The 15577-nt window shown below is 36.2% G+C and overlaps 2 protein-coding genes across 3 annotated transcripts; both read left to right on the top strand.

The window, feature by feature from the left end:
- Positions 1 to 534: 534 nt before the first annotated feature.
- Positions 535 to 9336, top strand: LOC136203763 (protein CROWDED NUCLEI 1-like). 2 transcript variants are annotated; one of them, XR_010674977.1, is made up of 4 exons: positions 535 to 585; positions 8546 to 8816; positions 8888 to 8971; positions 9131 to 9336. XR_010674977.1 is itself a non-coding variant. In XM_065994987.1 (4 exons), the coding sequence occupies exons 1-4, from the start codon at positions 8199 to 8201 to the stop codon at positions 9155 to 9157; spliced, it is 615 nt and encodes a 204-aa protein (XP_065851059.1). In that variant the 5' UTR covers positions 8085 to 8198; the 3' UTR covers positions 9158 to 9336. The 2 variants fall into 2 exon arrangements, 1 of the variants encoding a protein (XP_065851059.1); XM_065994987.1 differs by lacking the exon at positions 535 to 585 and adding an exon at positions 8085 to 8431.
- A 1588-nt stretch (positions 9337 to 10924) lies between these two features.
- On the top strand, positions 10925 to 11951 carry LOC136203943 (uncharacterized). The gene is made up of 7 exons (XM_065995156.1): positions 10925 to 10936; positions 10999 to 11071; positions 11150 to 11216; positions 11292 to 11436; positions 11543 to 11623; positions 11714 to 11803; positions 11904 to 11951. Exons 1-7 carry the CDS (start codon positions 10925 to 10927, stop codon positions 11949 to 11951), a joined length of 516 nt encoding a protein of 171 aa, XP_065851228.1.
- The last annotated feature ends 3626 nt before the right edge of the window (positions 11952 to 15577 follow it).

Raw genomic sequence — 15577 nt, forward strand, 5'->3', positions numbered from 1 at the left:
TCATAGTATTATTTTAGGTTAATATCAATTAGATTTATTCATCAAAAAAAATATTAATTAGATTTTTTTTATTGTCATTGAATCTCCCCAAATAGTTTTCCCTGAAATATTTAACTTTCCCGCTTTACTTTCCCCTAATTTTTCGTGGTTCCCTCCATCCTTACCCTAATTTTTCATACCCCTCCATCCTTACTCATTCCCAATTTCATTGCTTATTCCCAATTTTATACATCACCGCCAAATTCCAAGTTGACCCCCCCCCCGATGCCTATTCTCTTGTCGGTAAGTTGTGGCTTGCCCTCTAGCGTCTCAGCCACATTGGAGCTTCTAGGAATCCGGACCTCTTCACAACCTACTTGCTCGCGGCTTCCACAATGTCAAAACCATTCATACGTTTTGGTTTTCGTTTGTTCTTTGATTTCTAATTCTGGTATTATCGTAGTGTTTATGGTTCAATAGCCTCTTTGGTTTCAAAACTCGTATCTCCATTTCAAAGTGGTCACAGGGTTTGGGAGGATCCGTCATTTATAAAGTAAAGAAAGAGGGATCCTCATGTCAATTTGCACTGCCATGAATCCGTTGAAGGTACGATTTCCATTGATTTTTAATTTTAATTACTTCACTCTAATTACTTATGATTGCCATTTCAGAATTTGAGAGTTTATCTGCTGTTTAATTTTTGTTAAAAATGATTGGCAGATTCTTTTATTCAGAATTTGACACTTCGTGTGTTATTTATATTGATTTTTTTCTTTGAATCTGGTTATGTTTCCATTATTTTCTTCTTGTAAAGAATCCATGGGTTTTAGTGTCTTATCCAAATTATCTGGCTTATCTGGGAATCCTTTATTGTCTTTTTGTGCGGATAGGATCTCTAAGATACTGGTATCAGCACAATCAAGTGGATTTTTCCGTATCCAAGAATGCTGTTTGGGATTTAAATAGCTTATTTGCAGGATGAGATCTTACAAGTTCTTGTTTCATTGACACATGATCTTTTTCTAGATCAGTTAGTCTCATTCTCATTCTTGCTACTTCTAGTTTGAGTTCTCTGTTCTCACCGATGCATAATTATCTCTGGGAGATATTGCTCCACTTCCTGCTCCACTGCCAGATCGTTGTGGGAATTGTCCCAAAAAAAACTGGTTGTGTCCTCCTCCGTTCATCGCATTTCTCAGCCTTATTTGCTCGAAGTACAGCACCTAGACTGCCATCTGGACTGGTAATCTTTCATTTTGGGCTACGTGGCTGCATGCTTCCTGAGATAGTTTTTGGCTGTCTATTCTCTTGCAAAGTCTGTACATTTCTGAATCTTTTATGTTTGGATGAACCTGTCATTTTGGATACTTTTAAATTAATAGGCAGAGAGGATAGATAATATACAATTAATAAAGATACTAACTTTGAGGAAGATATCCACAACCCTGTATAATCCATCACTGAGTATCCGAGCATGAGCATGGTCCGAAAGTAGTTCTGCTAGTGCTATGAATTTTGTTGGCATCAAATTAGAATCAAGTGCAACTTCTGCTAGAAAGTTGTCTAGCAATTTTGGAACCTTAAGGATGGATCTCTAGATTTGTATTATCAACAATGGGAGCAAACCAATTTGATAAACAAAAAGATCAAGCTACGTTTTTCAACTGGTTTTTCTTCAAATTGTACTTTTTTGCTGTCATAGCTTTCACAGGCATTGTGTATGTACAAGATAACGTCAGTTGGGGTGTTGGGTTTGGGATATGTTTTGTAGCTACTTTTATTGGTCTAGTTGTTTTCCTTGCTGGTACCAAATTTTACATCCATGATAACCCAAAAAGAAGCCATTTCACAGGCTTAGCTCAAGTTGTAGTTGCTTCTATTCGGAAAATAAAGATGCCTACCAAAGTTCAGAACTTGTACTATCAGAATCATGCTACCCCATATAAACACCATTTACCTCCCCAATTAACCGACACTTTGAGGTTCTTCAACAAAGCAGCAATGGAAAAAGAAGGATCAATTGCAAAACCATAGAGACTATGCACAATACAACAAGTAGAAGATTTCAAAGCATTTATAAAAATATTCCCAATATGGTCAAGCAGTATACTAGTAGCCGTTGAAGTAGCAAATCCCCAAAAGGAGATAGGGAGAGAAGCTTGACTCATTATTGAGCGGACCATGTCGAGCAGGGTCCTATTCCTCCTTTCTGACACTCCATTCCATTGGGGTGTACCAGGAGGAGTGAGTTGGGATACAATCCCACACTCTCTCAAGAATGAGACAAACTCTTGGCTCAAGTATTCGCCCCCTCTATCAGACCGGAGCGCTTTTACTTTCTTGCCAAGTTGATTTTCTACTTTATTTTTAAAATCTTTGAATCTCAGAAGAGTTTCAGATTTATGTTTCATCAGATACACATACCCATACCGGCTATAGTCATCTGTGAAGGTAACAAAGTACAGAAAACCAGATCTAGCACTAGTGCTCATTGGACCGCATACATCTGAGTGTATCAGTTCCAATAGATCTGTGGCCCTTACACCAGTTTTGGTGAAAGGCGCCTTTGTCATCTTCCCTCTTAAACAAGATTCACACGTGTCATAAGACTGCATGTCGAATGACCCTAGCGCTCCACTAGAGTAAAGCCTAGTTATGCGTTTCTCATTTATGTGGCCAAGACGACAGTGCCAGATATATGTAGGATTTAGTTCATTAGTCTTAATCCTTTTAGCATTTATGTTATAGATTGATTCACTACGTTTTAGATCAAGGATATACAAACCATTTTCTAGAAATGCGGTTCCATAAACAATATTGCCACGATGTATAGAAATCCTACCACATCCAATATTAAAATTAAAACCGAAAATATCCAACATAGAAACTGAGATAATATTCCTACGCATTGCAGGTACAAAACAACAATCTCTAAGTTCTAAAACTAAACCAGTAGGCATCTCTAAAGTGTAATCTCCGATCTCCATGGCCTCTACACGAGCACCATTGCCGACTCGAAGATCCACTTCACCAGATCCTAACAACCTCCTATTTCTCAGTCCCTGCACATTTGAACAAATGTGAGTACCACATCCAGTGTCTAAAACCCAAGATGTAGAAATAGCCAGATTTATCTCAACAACATAAATGCCAGAACCAGAAGCTTTAGCCTTCTGTTTCTCCCTTAGCTTTGGACACGTGTTCTTCCAGTGTCCCTTCTCATTACACTCGTGACAGATATCATCTGCCAAGGCCAACCTACCTTTAGGAGATGCCGCCTTCCTTGTCTTTGACTTGGCCTTTTGGGCGTTCGCCTTAGACTTGGACTTGGCCTTTCCCTTAGGTGTGTTCCCTTTGTTGGCTGGTAAGGTAGCAATCAGTACAGATCCCTTCCACTCGTGTCTACAAACCTTTTGTGAGTTCATAGAACAGTCAAGGAAATCAATCCCTGAAAGTTTTTCCTTTTCCAGGAGTGGTCTGAGTGAGTTATTGCTTGTTGCATTCATTATTTCTTTTATGTAACTTGGTGATTTTTATCTACGTGGAAAAATTACATTAGAGTTAGAATAAAGGGCTTAAGCCAAAGATCAAATTAATAATCCATTTTAATTTGTTATTGGTGATATTTATTTGGCTGTCTTGACCAAGATCCACAATCCATCAATAATAGACCGAGCTAGGGCTCCGCCGTCGACCATTGACGATTTGGTAGGATAAACTATCCAATCCTCCACAAGGACTCTTGGTTTGATGGGCTTTGTGACACTTAGCCTATCTGTGCTTAGGGCCCGCTCTGAGCTAATGCTACCCACGTTGAGTCCAACCACCATACACGTGTTAGCCATACCGAAGTATCCTAAACCTCGACGGCCCACTAATTACTACAGCATACCTGTTAGGGCACGTCATACACTGTAGCACTACCTGGGAGGAAGAGATGTGAATCTGGAAAGCACTTTTAAGCGACTCAATATTTCATTATCCGGATTAATTAAGTGATACGACTTTAACATATAATTATCGCGGGTGATGATCTGGTGATCGTTGCTACTTATATTTCATGTTATACTAAGCAATTGTATAATCAAAATAAACATAGAGACTCTATGGGCCTTATAATACATCCTAGTGAAACTAGATATACTATCTAATCTTCACCGGCTTGCTTCAAGTCTCCTTGGACTCCCACCATGGGCTTGGACCATCTGGGCTTCTTCATGACCAATTACAATTTTATTAATAGAACCTATTCTAAAATTACATTAATGAAAGAATGGCACGCAGGCCATATTTCCCAAAATAAATTAAATTACAAACCGACTTTAATTTAGGGCCCATAGAACTCTATAACACATTGCTGCACGGTAAGACATACAAATATAATGCATGATCATGGCATTCCAAAATCATCTAATAAAGTTAAGCCGAGTTACTTAGGGTGAAATCGCCAATTTTACCATATGTGACTAAGGCCCATAAAGGCCCAAACGGTTAACATCCATTTGTATGCAAAATTCTAATTTCGCTCCCACTTAATTTTTAGGATCGTCACATATCTAAAATTTAGCCCTCCCAATTTAAACCGGTGTCACGGTCTATTGGGCCAATTTCACAAATTAACCATATTCAATTCGATTAAAAATTAAATATGCATGCCAATCAAAAACATTTTAATACCAATTAATTTTTATTCAAAGCACGTTTAATAAATTAAACGGTATTAGGGCCCTGATTTTATTAAAATTATCCGAGAAAAATTTAAAGATTAAAATCAGTCCCGTCAAATCCAAAATTAAACAAATTCTGAATTTTTAAGGACCCGGGACAGCGACGGGGCTGCTGTCCGCATACAGCAGCCCCGTGGCTGCTGTCTAATGGATAACATTAGTGCCGCTGTCCGCCCAACAGCAGCCGCGGGGCTGCTGTTCGCGGACAGCAGTCCCGCGACTGCTATTCCGTGTCCGAAACTTTTTTTTTTGTTTAAAATTGCTGCTGTAGTTTTTATTTAATTTTAAATTATTTTAAAATTAATTTCAGAACCAAATAATACAAAATACAGACCGAAATAATAAATAGAAAACTTCCTAGAACAATTTCTACACGAGGAATTAATAGGAATTCTCAAACTGATTTGGAAAAATAATAAAAACCAAATCTTATTAATTTTCAATCAATCAAAATGGACTAAACCATGGCTCTGATACCACTGTTAGGGATTAAAGCCAGTTAATCAACTGTAGCGCAGCGGAATTGCGGTTTAAATTTTATTTCTAATCCCTTTTAGTTTGATCTTTGTCCGTTAACCATTGATTGAATAAAACCTTTTGATCCGTTTTAGGGATATAAACATACCCGGACTGTCTCTTCTAGAGACGGCTGAAGAATCCACAAGGTAGTAAGATCTCCGTAGTCAGGTGCACGAACAGCTATTGAGCTAGAACCGGTGCTAGCCGAAGAACGGAGAAGAACTGGAGAGATAATGTAATTAGCCAAATTTCTTCCTCCACTTTTGAAGTGGTGGCTGGCGATTTTGTTTGTTATTGCTTTTTGCAAAACAAATAGGTTGGCCGAATATGCTTTGGTTAATTAGGGTTTTAGAGTGTTTTAATTTATATATATAGTGTATTTCTAAACCTAATTGGTTTAGGGTTAATTGGTTAATTACAAAACTAATCCAATCCTAATCTAATTACATAAATAAATACCAATAATATTTATTCTATGCAATTAGTTGTGATTAGATTAAATTTAATTACCCCAATTAAATGAATAACACTAATTAATAAATTGACGTATTAATCTAATTAATTATTCACTGAATGCAATTTCATTAATTTATAAATTAATTAATTACATCCCGCAAACTAATTAATCAATTAAATACCCAACACTTAAGACCATTAATTAATTACCTTGATACAAAGTATCAATTAATCAATTAATTAAGCACTAATTAATTACCTTTGACATTTTACTGTCAATCAATTAATTAATTTCATCTCTCCAACGTACCGTCCTATAAGTTCTAACTCAAATGTTCGATGTGCACGATCCTATGGGACTGTCCTTAGCTAGCAGTGGGCTCACGGCCCACAGACAGTAAGTGGGTTCTAGCAAACCATTACTGCCCCTAACTAAGACAGAGTTTCAGCAGTCTAAAGATGCAGAGACCCTGTAGTTATCTCTTAACGTCTTTTACCATTTGATATCGATATTATAAACTAGAGGCATGGCGGCTGTCATCCTCTCTGATGTTTATGATATTTCTTGATCTTAAGTAGATTAATGAATCAGATGAGTAAACTACTTATCAGGGTGTGGCCACACACTTATCAATCTCACTTATCAAGTGGCCTGTGATATCATCTCACTGTTATGTGAGTGGTAATTCCATCACTTCACTATCAATACTAACGTGTTCACCTATTCACCCAATCATACCCGTATTTGGCATCCTGTTACAGATCTGTTAGGCATATGTCAAAGTGAACCGGATCCCATATTGATATTATAATGAAATCTGGTCTGAAGATAGTTAGAGACCTACTTAAGAAAACTAATGACACAACCACCATGTAGTTTTCTCGGGCGGATCGATCCAGTCACATGTATACAACATGTACCTATATTCACAACTGACTTATCAAGTGCTATGGCTAGTATCAATTACTACCATACAGTCGTCGAATATACAAGTCTGTGGTCCTAATCATTCCCATGATAGAATGGACTTGGGATATGGTTTTACGATTACCAATCAATGGATTCTCTATTCATATTATAGCACAAGATATAAATGAACTAGATTAATGTCTTTATTAATGTAACACAAATAGTGTATCTATGCAAGAATAATCAAAAAGCATAATACAATATACATGAACCAATGCCTAAGAACTAGGGCACACCAACAGATATTGCTCCACTTCCTGCTCCACTGCCAGATCGTTGTGGGAATTGTCCCAAGAAAAACTGGTTGTGTCCTCCTCCGTTCATCGCATTTCTCAGCCTTATTTGCTCGAAGTACAGCACCTAGACTGCCATCTGGACTGCCATCTGGACCGGTAATCTTTCATTTTGGGCTACGTGGCTGCATGCTTCCTGAGATAGTTTTTGGCTGTCTATTCTCTTGCAAAGTCTGTACATTTCTGAATCTTTTATGTTTGGATGAACCTGTCATTTTGGATACTTTTAAATTAATAGGCAGAGAGGATAGATAATATACAATTAATAAAGATACTAACTTTGAGGAAGATATCCACAACCCTGTATAATCCATCACTGAGTATCCGAGCATGAGCATGGTCCGAAAGTAGTTCTGCTAGTGCTATGAATTTTGTTGGCATCAAATTAGAATCAAGTGCAACTTCTGCTAGAAAGTTGTCTAGCAATTTTGAAACCTTAAGGATGGATCTCTAGATTTGTATTATCAACAATGGGAGCAAACCAATTTGATAAACAAAAAGATCAAGCTACGTTTTTCAACTGGTTTTTCTTCAAATTGTACTTTTTTGCTGTCATAGCTTTCACAGGCATTGTGTATGTACAAGATAACGTCAGTTGGGGTGTTGGGTTTAGGATATGTTTTGTAGCTACTTTTATTGGTCTAGTTGTTTTCCTTGCTGGTACCAAATTTTACATCCATGATAACCCAAAAGGAAGCCATTTCACAGGCTTAGCTCAAGTTGTAGTTGCTTCTATTCGGAAAATAAAGATGCCTACCAAAGTTCAGAACTTGTACTATCAGAATCATGCTACCCCATATAAACACCATTTACCTCCCCAATTAACCGACACTTTGAGGTTCTTCAATAAAGCAGCAATGGAAAAAGAAGGAGATAAAAATCCAGACGGATCAATTGCAAAACCATGGAGACTATGCACAATACAACAAGTAGAAGATTTCAAAGCATTTATAAAAATATTCCCAATATGGTCAAGCAGTATACTAGTAGCCGTTGAAGTAGCACTAGTCCAAGGCAGTTTAACCGTCCTGCAAGCTCTATCCATGGACCGTCACTTGGGCCATTTCAAAATCCATGCAGGCTCTATTACAGTCGTAGCACTTCTTAGTTCATCGGTTTCTCTAACCTTAATCGATCGCTTTTTCCCCTTTTGTGGCAAAAAGTGAAGCGGAAAATGCCAACACCTCTCTTTAAACTTGGGATCGGACATGTGCTAACAGCATTGGCCATGGGTTAGAGAAGGTAGTGCGTGAGATGCGTGGTGAAAATGCGGAACTTAAGTTCACTGCTGATTCAAAATTGGCTGAAGCAAATGCATTAATAACCAGTGTTGAAGAGAAATCACTAGAAGTGGAGGCAAAATTACGAGCTGCTGATGCCAATCTTGCTGAAGTGAGTAGAAAGAGCTCAGAACTAGGAAGGAAGTCACATGAGGTGGAATCTCGAGAGAGTTCTCTTCGAAGGGAGCGTTTGTCTTTCATTGCCGAGTATTCTCATTGATCCTTACAACTGATGCTTATATTTGTTCTATTTGCTTCCTAAATTATCTTTCTATTATTGTTGTTCAAGTTTTTTGACAATTTAATCTGGAATTTTCTCAGGAGAGAAGCACATGTGTCTGCATTCTCTAGACAAAGGGAGGATTTGAGAGAATGGCAACAGAAATTACAAGAGGGAGAAGAGAGGCTGTCAAAAGCACAAAGAATTATTAACCAAAGAGAGGAAAGTTCCAATGAGAATGATAAGATCTTTAAGCAAAAAGAGAAAGACCTTGAAGAGGCTCAAAGGAAAATTGATGAAGCAAACTCCATGTTGAAAAAGAAAGAAGATGAAATGAGCTGCAGACAGGCTAACCTAGTTCTAAAAGAGAAGGCATGTTTTTTCCTCTTGCTGCATTGTACATTCTTTATATATCTCTTGACTTTTCTCTTTTGTTTCTGCAGAAATTTGATGCCACAAGAAAGAAATTAGTAATAAAAGAGGAAGAGTTACGTGTTCGGGAAGAGAAGCTGAATGACAGAGAAAAGGTGTGTCCTTGCTATACTTCTGTGATAGTAAATTTTACTGGCAATTCATTGTGTATTATTATCGTAAGGAACCATAACTATCGTAAGAACTGTCTCTCTCAAAGCTCTCTTCTCTCTCAATGCTACTCTCCATGGTTTGTCGTTTCTAAAATTTTGCAGAGACAGCCACTCCATCATTGCTGTTGAGGTTTTCGGTTAGCAGGCCCTTCAGTTCTTCTCTCGAGGTAAGCTTTGATCTCCGCTTTGTTTTTTCAGCAATACAACTTCTGTAATGGTATTTTCACAATGGTTGCTCTGTCCTGGCTCTATTTCAAATTAGCATTAATCTCAGCCAACCCTTACCCTTACTGCTATAGTTGCTCTGTCCTGGCTCTATTTCAGCTAATTAATCATGTTAACTTGATGTTGTGCATCAATGGAGACTATATTCAATAATTGCTAGTGTCAATGTCATTAATAATTTTGATAATTATTTATTTCTTATTTTACTTGTTAATTATCGCATGACTATTCCTATTTTATCAGACTGTTTCATTCTCATCCATAACCTTCACTCATCACTATTTTTACTTTTGTGTAACTATTTAGCTGGTCAATGACTTAAACCTCATCCATTGCTTCTATGGCTATATTGTATCTACTTCTATTTTCTTGTTTTTCTACTACAGCTTGGTCTTTCTTTTCTACTAATTATATACAATTTTGGATTTGGAGAATCTCCTTTATAGACTTGTACTTATGGTGAATGAATGCAAGAGTCTTGTTGATTTTATAGTGTGATTGGATTGTAATTATAACAATTAATCATGACTTCTGTATACAAATTCCTAAGAATTTCAATAAAAAAAAAAGAGATAAGGTACCAATATAGGCCAATGGTTTTTGGAGAAGTATCAATTTAGACTCCACATACAAAATAAAAATATAGGTTGAACGTTTAAGAAAGGTATCAATTTACAGAACTTAACGAGACTTAAATTGGTACCTTTTTTAAAAGTTAAACTTATATTGATGCTATTTTATACGTGAAGCCTAAATTGATACTTTCCAAAAAACCATAAACCTATTTTGGTACCTTATCCCTAAGAAAAAATAACATATATAAAACCTTCCAATAAGAAAACTGCCTTAACTCAATGACCCATACATGCATTTGGTCCATTTCAACGAGCAAAAAGCAAGGGTGAAATATACAACTCTTGTTATGCTCAAAAGCTTCCACTAATCTAATTAGTGTTCATCTAATCTTATTGCAATTGCAACTGGTAACATATTGGTGGGTTTAATATTTACATATATAAAGATTTTGGCTTGTATTTATTTGATTTTTTTATGTAGGCATGTTGATATAATAATTTCAATATAGTTTCTGCCAAAAAGTGATAGAATTAGAAGCGGTAGAAGATTTTTTTATTCGTTTTCAGTGTCCTTTTGATAGGGTGATTGTGTTGTTCGTTATGTGAGTTTAATTTAGTTTCGAAGTGCAAATTTCTTGTGTTTCTATTATATCTTTATATTAAAAGCTGTCTAGAAAATTCTTTTTAAGTATCAACATTTGTTCTTATTTCTTTTTAAGTACTTTCTATTACACTTTTTCTGGCTCTCTTTTTTATTATGTCACACTAACGGAGAAGAATCTTTCATTTCTGTGTTAGAATTTCACCCACTCTTTTTATATTAGTTGTTGTCATATAATGACACTAATAGAAAGGCAGCAGTTGTTCCTTATCTCTCCTTGCTTAATTGCTGGCTATCAGAGACACCAAGGCTGCTTCTATTTACTTCCATCAACTTTGTTTCTTCAAATATTAATTTGTGATTTTGCTTGCCAAAAAGATAGAAAAGAAGTTTGGAACTAGAAGTGCTACTATTGAAAATGAAATGGTAGTCTGGACATGTAAGTTTTCTATATAATTAAACACAATAGTAGTTATCCAACTGGAAATTGAAGCAATGAAAAATAGGGTATATGAGAAAAGTTGAAAGTTGATGTTATTTATAGCTTAGGTGATTCTTTGTGTTTGCAGTATGCTCACCGGAGATGTATTCAAAGGTGGTGCAATGAGAAGGGTAATACCATGTGTGAAATATGCCATCAGGTAGCTTCCTTTTTCTTCTGATTTATTTTTGTGTTTGCAGCATTGGTGTTTAATAATAACAAATTGGTTGATTTTCAACAATTCAAGCCTGGTTATACAGCTCCACTACCCTTGTTTCGAATTGGACGGATTCCTATGAACCTCAGGTATTTGATGCTATTCTATTGTGTGGAATGTAAGTATTTCTATTCATTCGAACTTACCTGTGCTAGTTTTATCAGGGGAAGTTGGGGGACTTCTAGAAGAGACTTGCAAGGTCCTCGCCTTATAATGGTGTCTACTGACCGTAACTTCCTTCATTCTGATGATGAAGATTATCCTACCTCAACACGAAACTTGATCTGCTGTTGCACTCTTCTTATAGCTGTAAATTTCTCTATTCATCATCCCAAGAAGGCGATTTGCAACTTAAGAATTTGAATGTGTTTTAGTTTGAACAAGTGTTAGATGTTTGTTGCTTACATTTTTGCAGTTAATGATTCTTCTAGTTTTACGCCATACTCTTCCGGTCATCCTTTCGGGAAACAATGTTATTTCCTTCCCACTCTTAATAGTAAGGACAATTAGTTGAAATTTGAATGAAATGGCACTTGTATGAATGCAAATATTAACAAGTGTTGTAGTGTGGTGTGGTGTGTGACAGTTGTTATTTCTGCGAATTGCTGGGATTGTTATTCCAATTTATGTGATGGTGAGAGTTGTAACTGCTATCCAGCGTCAGCGCTTTCAACAGGTAAATTCCTGACACTCACAGTATGCAAATCTGTAATCATCATTTTTTATAGTCCTCGATGTTATTGAGTATTGTGTATATATTTGTTTGATTTGATTAGGAGCCCCCACCCCTAGATGATGAAGAAGCTGAGCATCCGAGCCTGTAGGAATTGAAGGAACAGTCAACTGAAAATGTTTCTGATGCCTATGTAGAGGAATTAACAAAGATAAAAAAAACCAATTGCAAGGAGAAATGGAGGAGAAAGTTATCCAACTTGAAGAAGCAATGGAGGAGAAAATGAAACAAGTGGACCAGAAAGTGAGGAAGAGCTTGACATTAATCATAAACAAATTGGTAGAAGTTAATCTCAATCTCAACATTGGTATTGAGGATATATATGGTGGCATTTCAAATTTAAAATGAGAATGCTACTGTCTTTTCTAAGAAGTATGAAGGATAGGTTACATTATGCCTTTATTATACTTTTTATTATGTGTTTTGGATCATTTGAGAATTTTAAATTTCATTGTTAACATATTGGTCTATTATGGATTTGTAATTACAATTAAGGGGCTTTGATGCTATTATTTAAATTCAAAAATTTCTTTTAATTTTTTTAGTGTTGCACGAGTTAAAGATTATGTTGTATATATTACAGTGTTACATTAAAAACCTATAAAAGAGTTGCTAAAAAATGTTAAATTAAAAGTACTAAATTAAAGAGTTGCTTAAAAAGTGTTAAATTAAAAAATGTTGCAAATTGTATACGAAAGAGTTGCTTGAAACAAAAAAAAATGTTAAATTAAAAAGTGTTGCAATTCTATATAAAAAGAGTTGCAATAAAAAAACAATGTTGCATAAAAACTTGTTGCAAGAAAGTTCAAAAGTGTTGCTTATAATTTTATTCGATAATAGTGTTACCTGTTCTAAGATATAGGCAACACTTTCATTTAAGTTGCTACAGGATAGGAAAGTGTTGCCACAGATACGTGTAGCAACATTTGTATCGATGTTGCTAAAAATGTGAAAAAATGTTGCTTAAGACATCTTTAGCAACGTGCAAAAAAGCAACTCTCTTTTCTGACAAAAACTGTTGCCAAAGCTTCTTTAGCAACACAATAACGACTTCAGCCAGCACTTGCTTGGTGTTGCAACAGACCATCTATGGTGTAGTGGATTTATCCTTGTCACATGTTCATCTCATTGGTATTAATAGGTATAAGTAATCCTAAGACTCAAAGGAATGTTAATTAGTGATTCTTGATTATGGAATGTGATGCTTTGATCCTGTTGTAACACGATCCATAACAGGGATGACTCTGGGGTGTGTACGGCAGACGTTGGGTATCACATGAAGTAATGGCAGGATAGTTATACATTGGATTGAGCATTTGTCACTCCTGATAAATGGGAGATACGTCCAAGGATCGCTTGTGGAAGACTTAATTCTAAATCCTTGCAAGGTGATAGCTTAAGACTTGAAATGCAGATTTCACTTAACCTATCTAATTGGAGTTAACTCGGTCTGTACAAGTAAAACAAACGTCTCGCTATATATGACTTGACATTATCCATAGTCATAAGATTCTGTTCAAGGATGTAGTTGATGAAGGATCGAATTATACTGTAACTAATACGGAAAGGTCAACGACAGAATCAACCTGTCTTCTTATAGCTCTGGGGGAATGTTTTGGATCTGCCAATCACAGTTCGCGTACTCATTCCGTTATACAAAGATTGAATATAATTTTAAGAAATTAATTTAATAGTTGTATAGGGCTAGAAGCAATAAGAACCTAATGGGTCACATATAAGACTTGGAACCCAAAAGAGAAACAGATGTTAATTAATTGACGAAAGTCCAACTGAGTCCACTAAGGCCCAGTAACAAGGGGGGGACGATTTCTATGTATTGTGACACATAAGAAATTAATTTAATTTTAACAATTATAATTCGATTATGATTATGGATTAAATTAATTAAAGGATAAATAAGTCAGGAAGTTTAATGAGATTAAATTGCTTCTAATTATTATCCTATTAATAAGTTATTATTATCTTTATATTTAGATATAATTATAGATAATAACAATAAGAGTTTTATTCCGAATTAAATTATTTTTCAGTAACCTAATTCTATCTGACTAGGGTTTAGATGGAAGAGGCTATATAAACCCCCCTTAGCTGAGAATTTTGGCCAACACAAGCAACCCCGGGAGAGAGAAAAATCGACCCCTACCGTAGTGGATCAATTCTTCACCACTTGCTTCCGATCAATTGATTTTTCATCTCTTTCTTTTATTCCTTGATCTTGTGTTGATTAATTAGAGGCAATCTACTTTGATTGCTATTATACGTTTGAATTCGAAGTTCGTTTGAATTGTGTTTGTTTTGTGCTCGTGAACTCGGAGTAAGAGTTGAGGGCACTTCGCTTGCAATAGTAGATAGATCATCGAAAGGTATTTCCTTCTATCCCTCTTTATATGAAATAACGATTAACGGATCTTGGTTAAAGGAAATAGGTTTAAAAATTTTATATTTCCGCTGTCAAACGCTTGCCTATTTTTCTTCACATACTCCTCATTTAAATCCAACTATCACAAATAATGTTCAATAAGCAGGAAATGATATTTTGGAATTCGCATCAGCCTATGACTTGAGTATCATGAACACATGGTTTATGAAGAGAACATCCCACTTAGTGACTTATCGGAGTGGCGGTAATGCGAGCCAAATTGACTTCTTCTTAGTAAGGAGTGCTTGGAGAAAGAGTTATATTGATTGTAAGGTGATCCCTGGTGAGAGTACGACAACCCAACATAGAGTAGTGGTGCTAGATTTTCGAAGTAGGAAATGTATAAGAAAACAAACACCTCAAGTAGAGACTAAGATTAAGTGGTGGAAATTGCAAGGGGAGAATCAACAAAAATTTGTGGATGAGATGACCAAAAAAGATATTTGGACTTGCAATATGGATTCAGATATAGATTCGATATGGAATAAGATGGAGCATAGTATAAGGGAAGTAGCGAAGGAAGTTCTAGGGGAATCTACAGGTAGCATGCCACCGGGTAAGGACACATCTTGGTGGACAGAAGAAGTACGACAAGCAGTAAAGAGTAAGAGAGAATCCTATAAACTATTGGGGAAATGTAGGAGTGACGAGAACTACGAAAAATACAAAGAGGCTAAAAGGGAAGTAAAGAAGGTCATACGAGATGCTAGAGCAAAGGTGAATCGGGATCTGTATACAAGATTGGATACGAAAGAAGGGGAAAGAGACATATATAGAATTGCTCGGATGAGAGATAGGAAGACGCGAGATCTCGGAAAAGTTAAATGTGTGAAGGATGTGGACCAGAAAGTCCTAGTTGGAGATAAGGATATCAAGGAACGATGGAGGTCCTATTTTGATGACTTATTTAATGGAGATCGCCAACAAGATGTTGGAGAGATAAGTATCCATCACGATATGATAAATCATGAATGCCTGCGGAGAATTCAAAAGGGTGAAGTCAAAATGGCATTAAGTAAGATGAAGTTGAAGAAAGCAGTAGGACCTGATGGCATCCCTATTGAGATTTGGAGATGTTTGGGAGAAAGAGGAATCGAATGGTTGATGACGTTCTTCAACAAAATTTGGAGAAACAATAAGATGCCATCAGAATGGAGGAAAAGTACCTTAATCCCTTTGTATAAGAACAAAGGCGATGTCCAAGATTGTGCCAACTATCGGGGAATCAAATTAATGAGTCACACTATGAAACTTTGGGAGCGAGTGATTGAACAAAG

Source organism: Euphorbia lathyris, chromosome 8 (assembly GCF_963576675.1).
Source record: "Euphorbia lathyris chromosome 8, ddEupLath1.1, whole genome shotgun sequence".
In the NCBI taxonomy this organism is placed as follows: domain Eukaryota; kingdom Viridiplantae; phylum Streptophyta; class Magnoliopsida; order Malpighiales; family Euphorbiaceae; genus Euphorbia; species Euphorbia lathyris.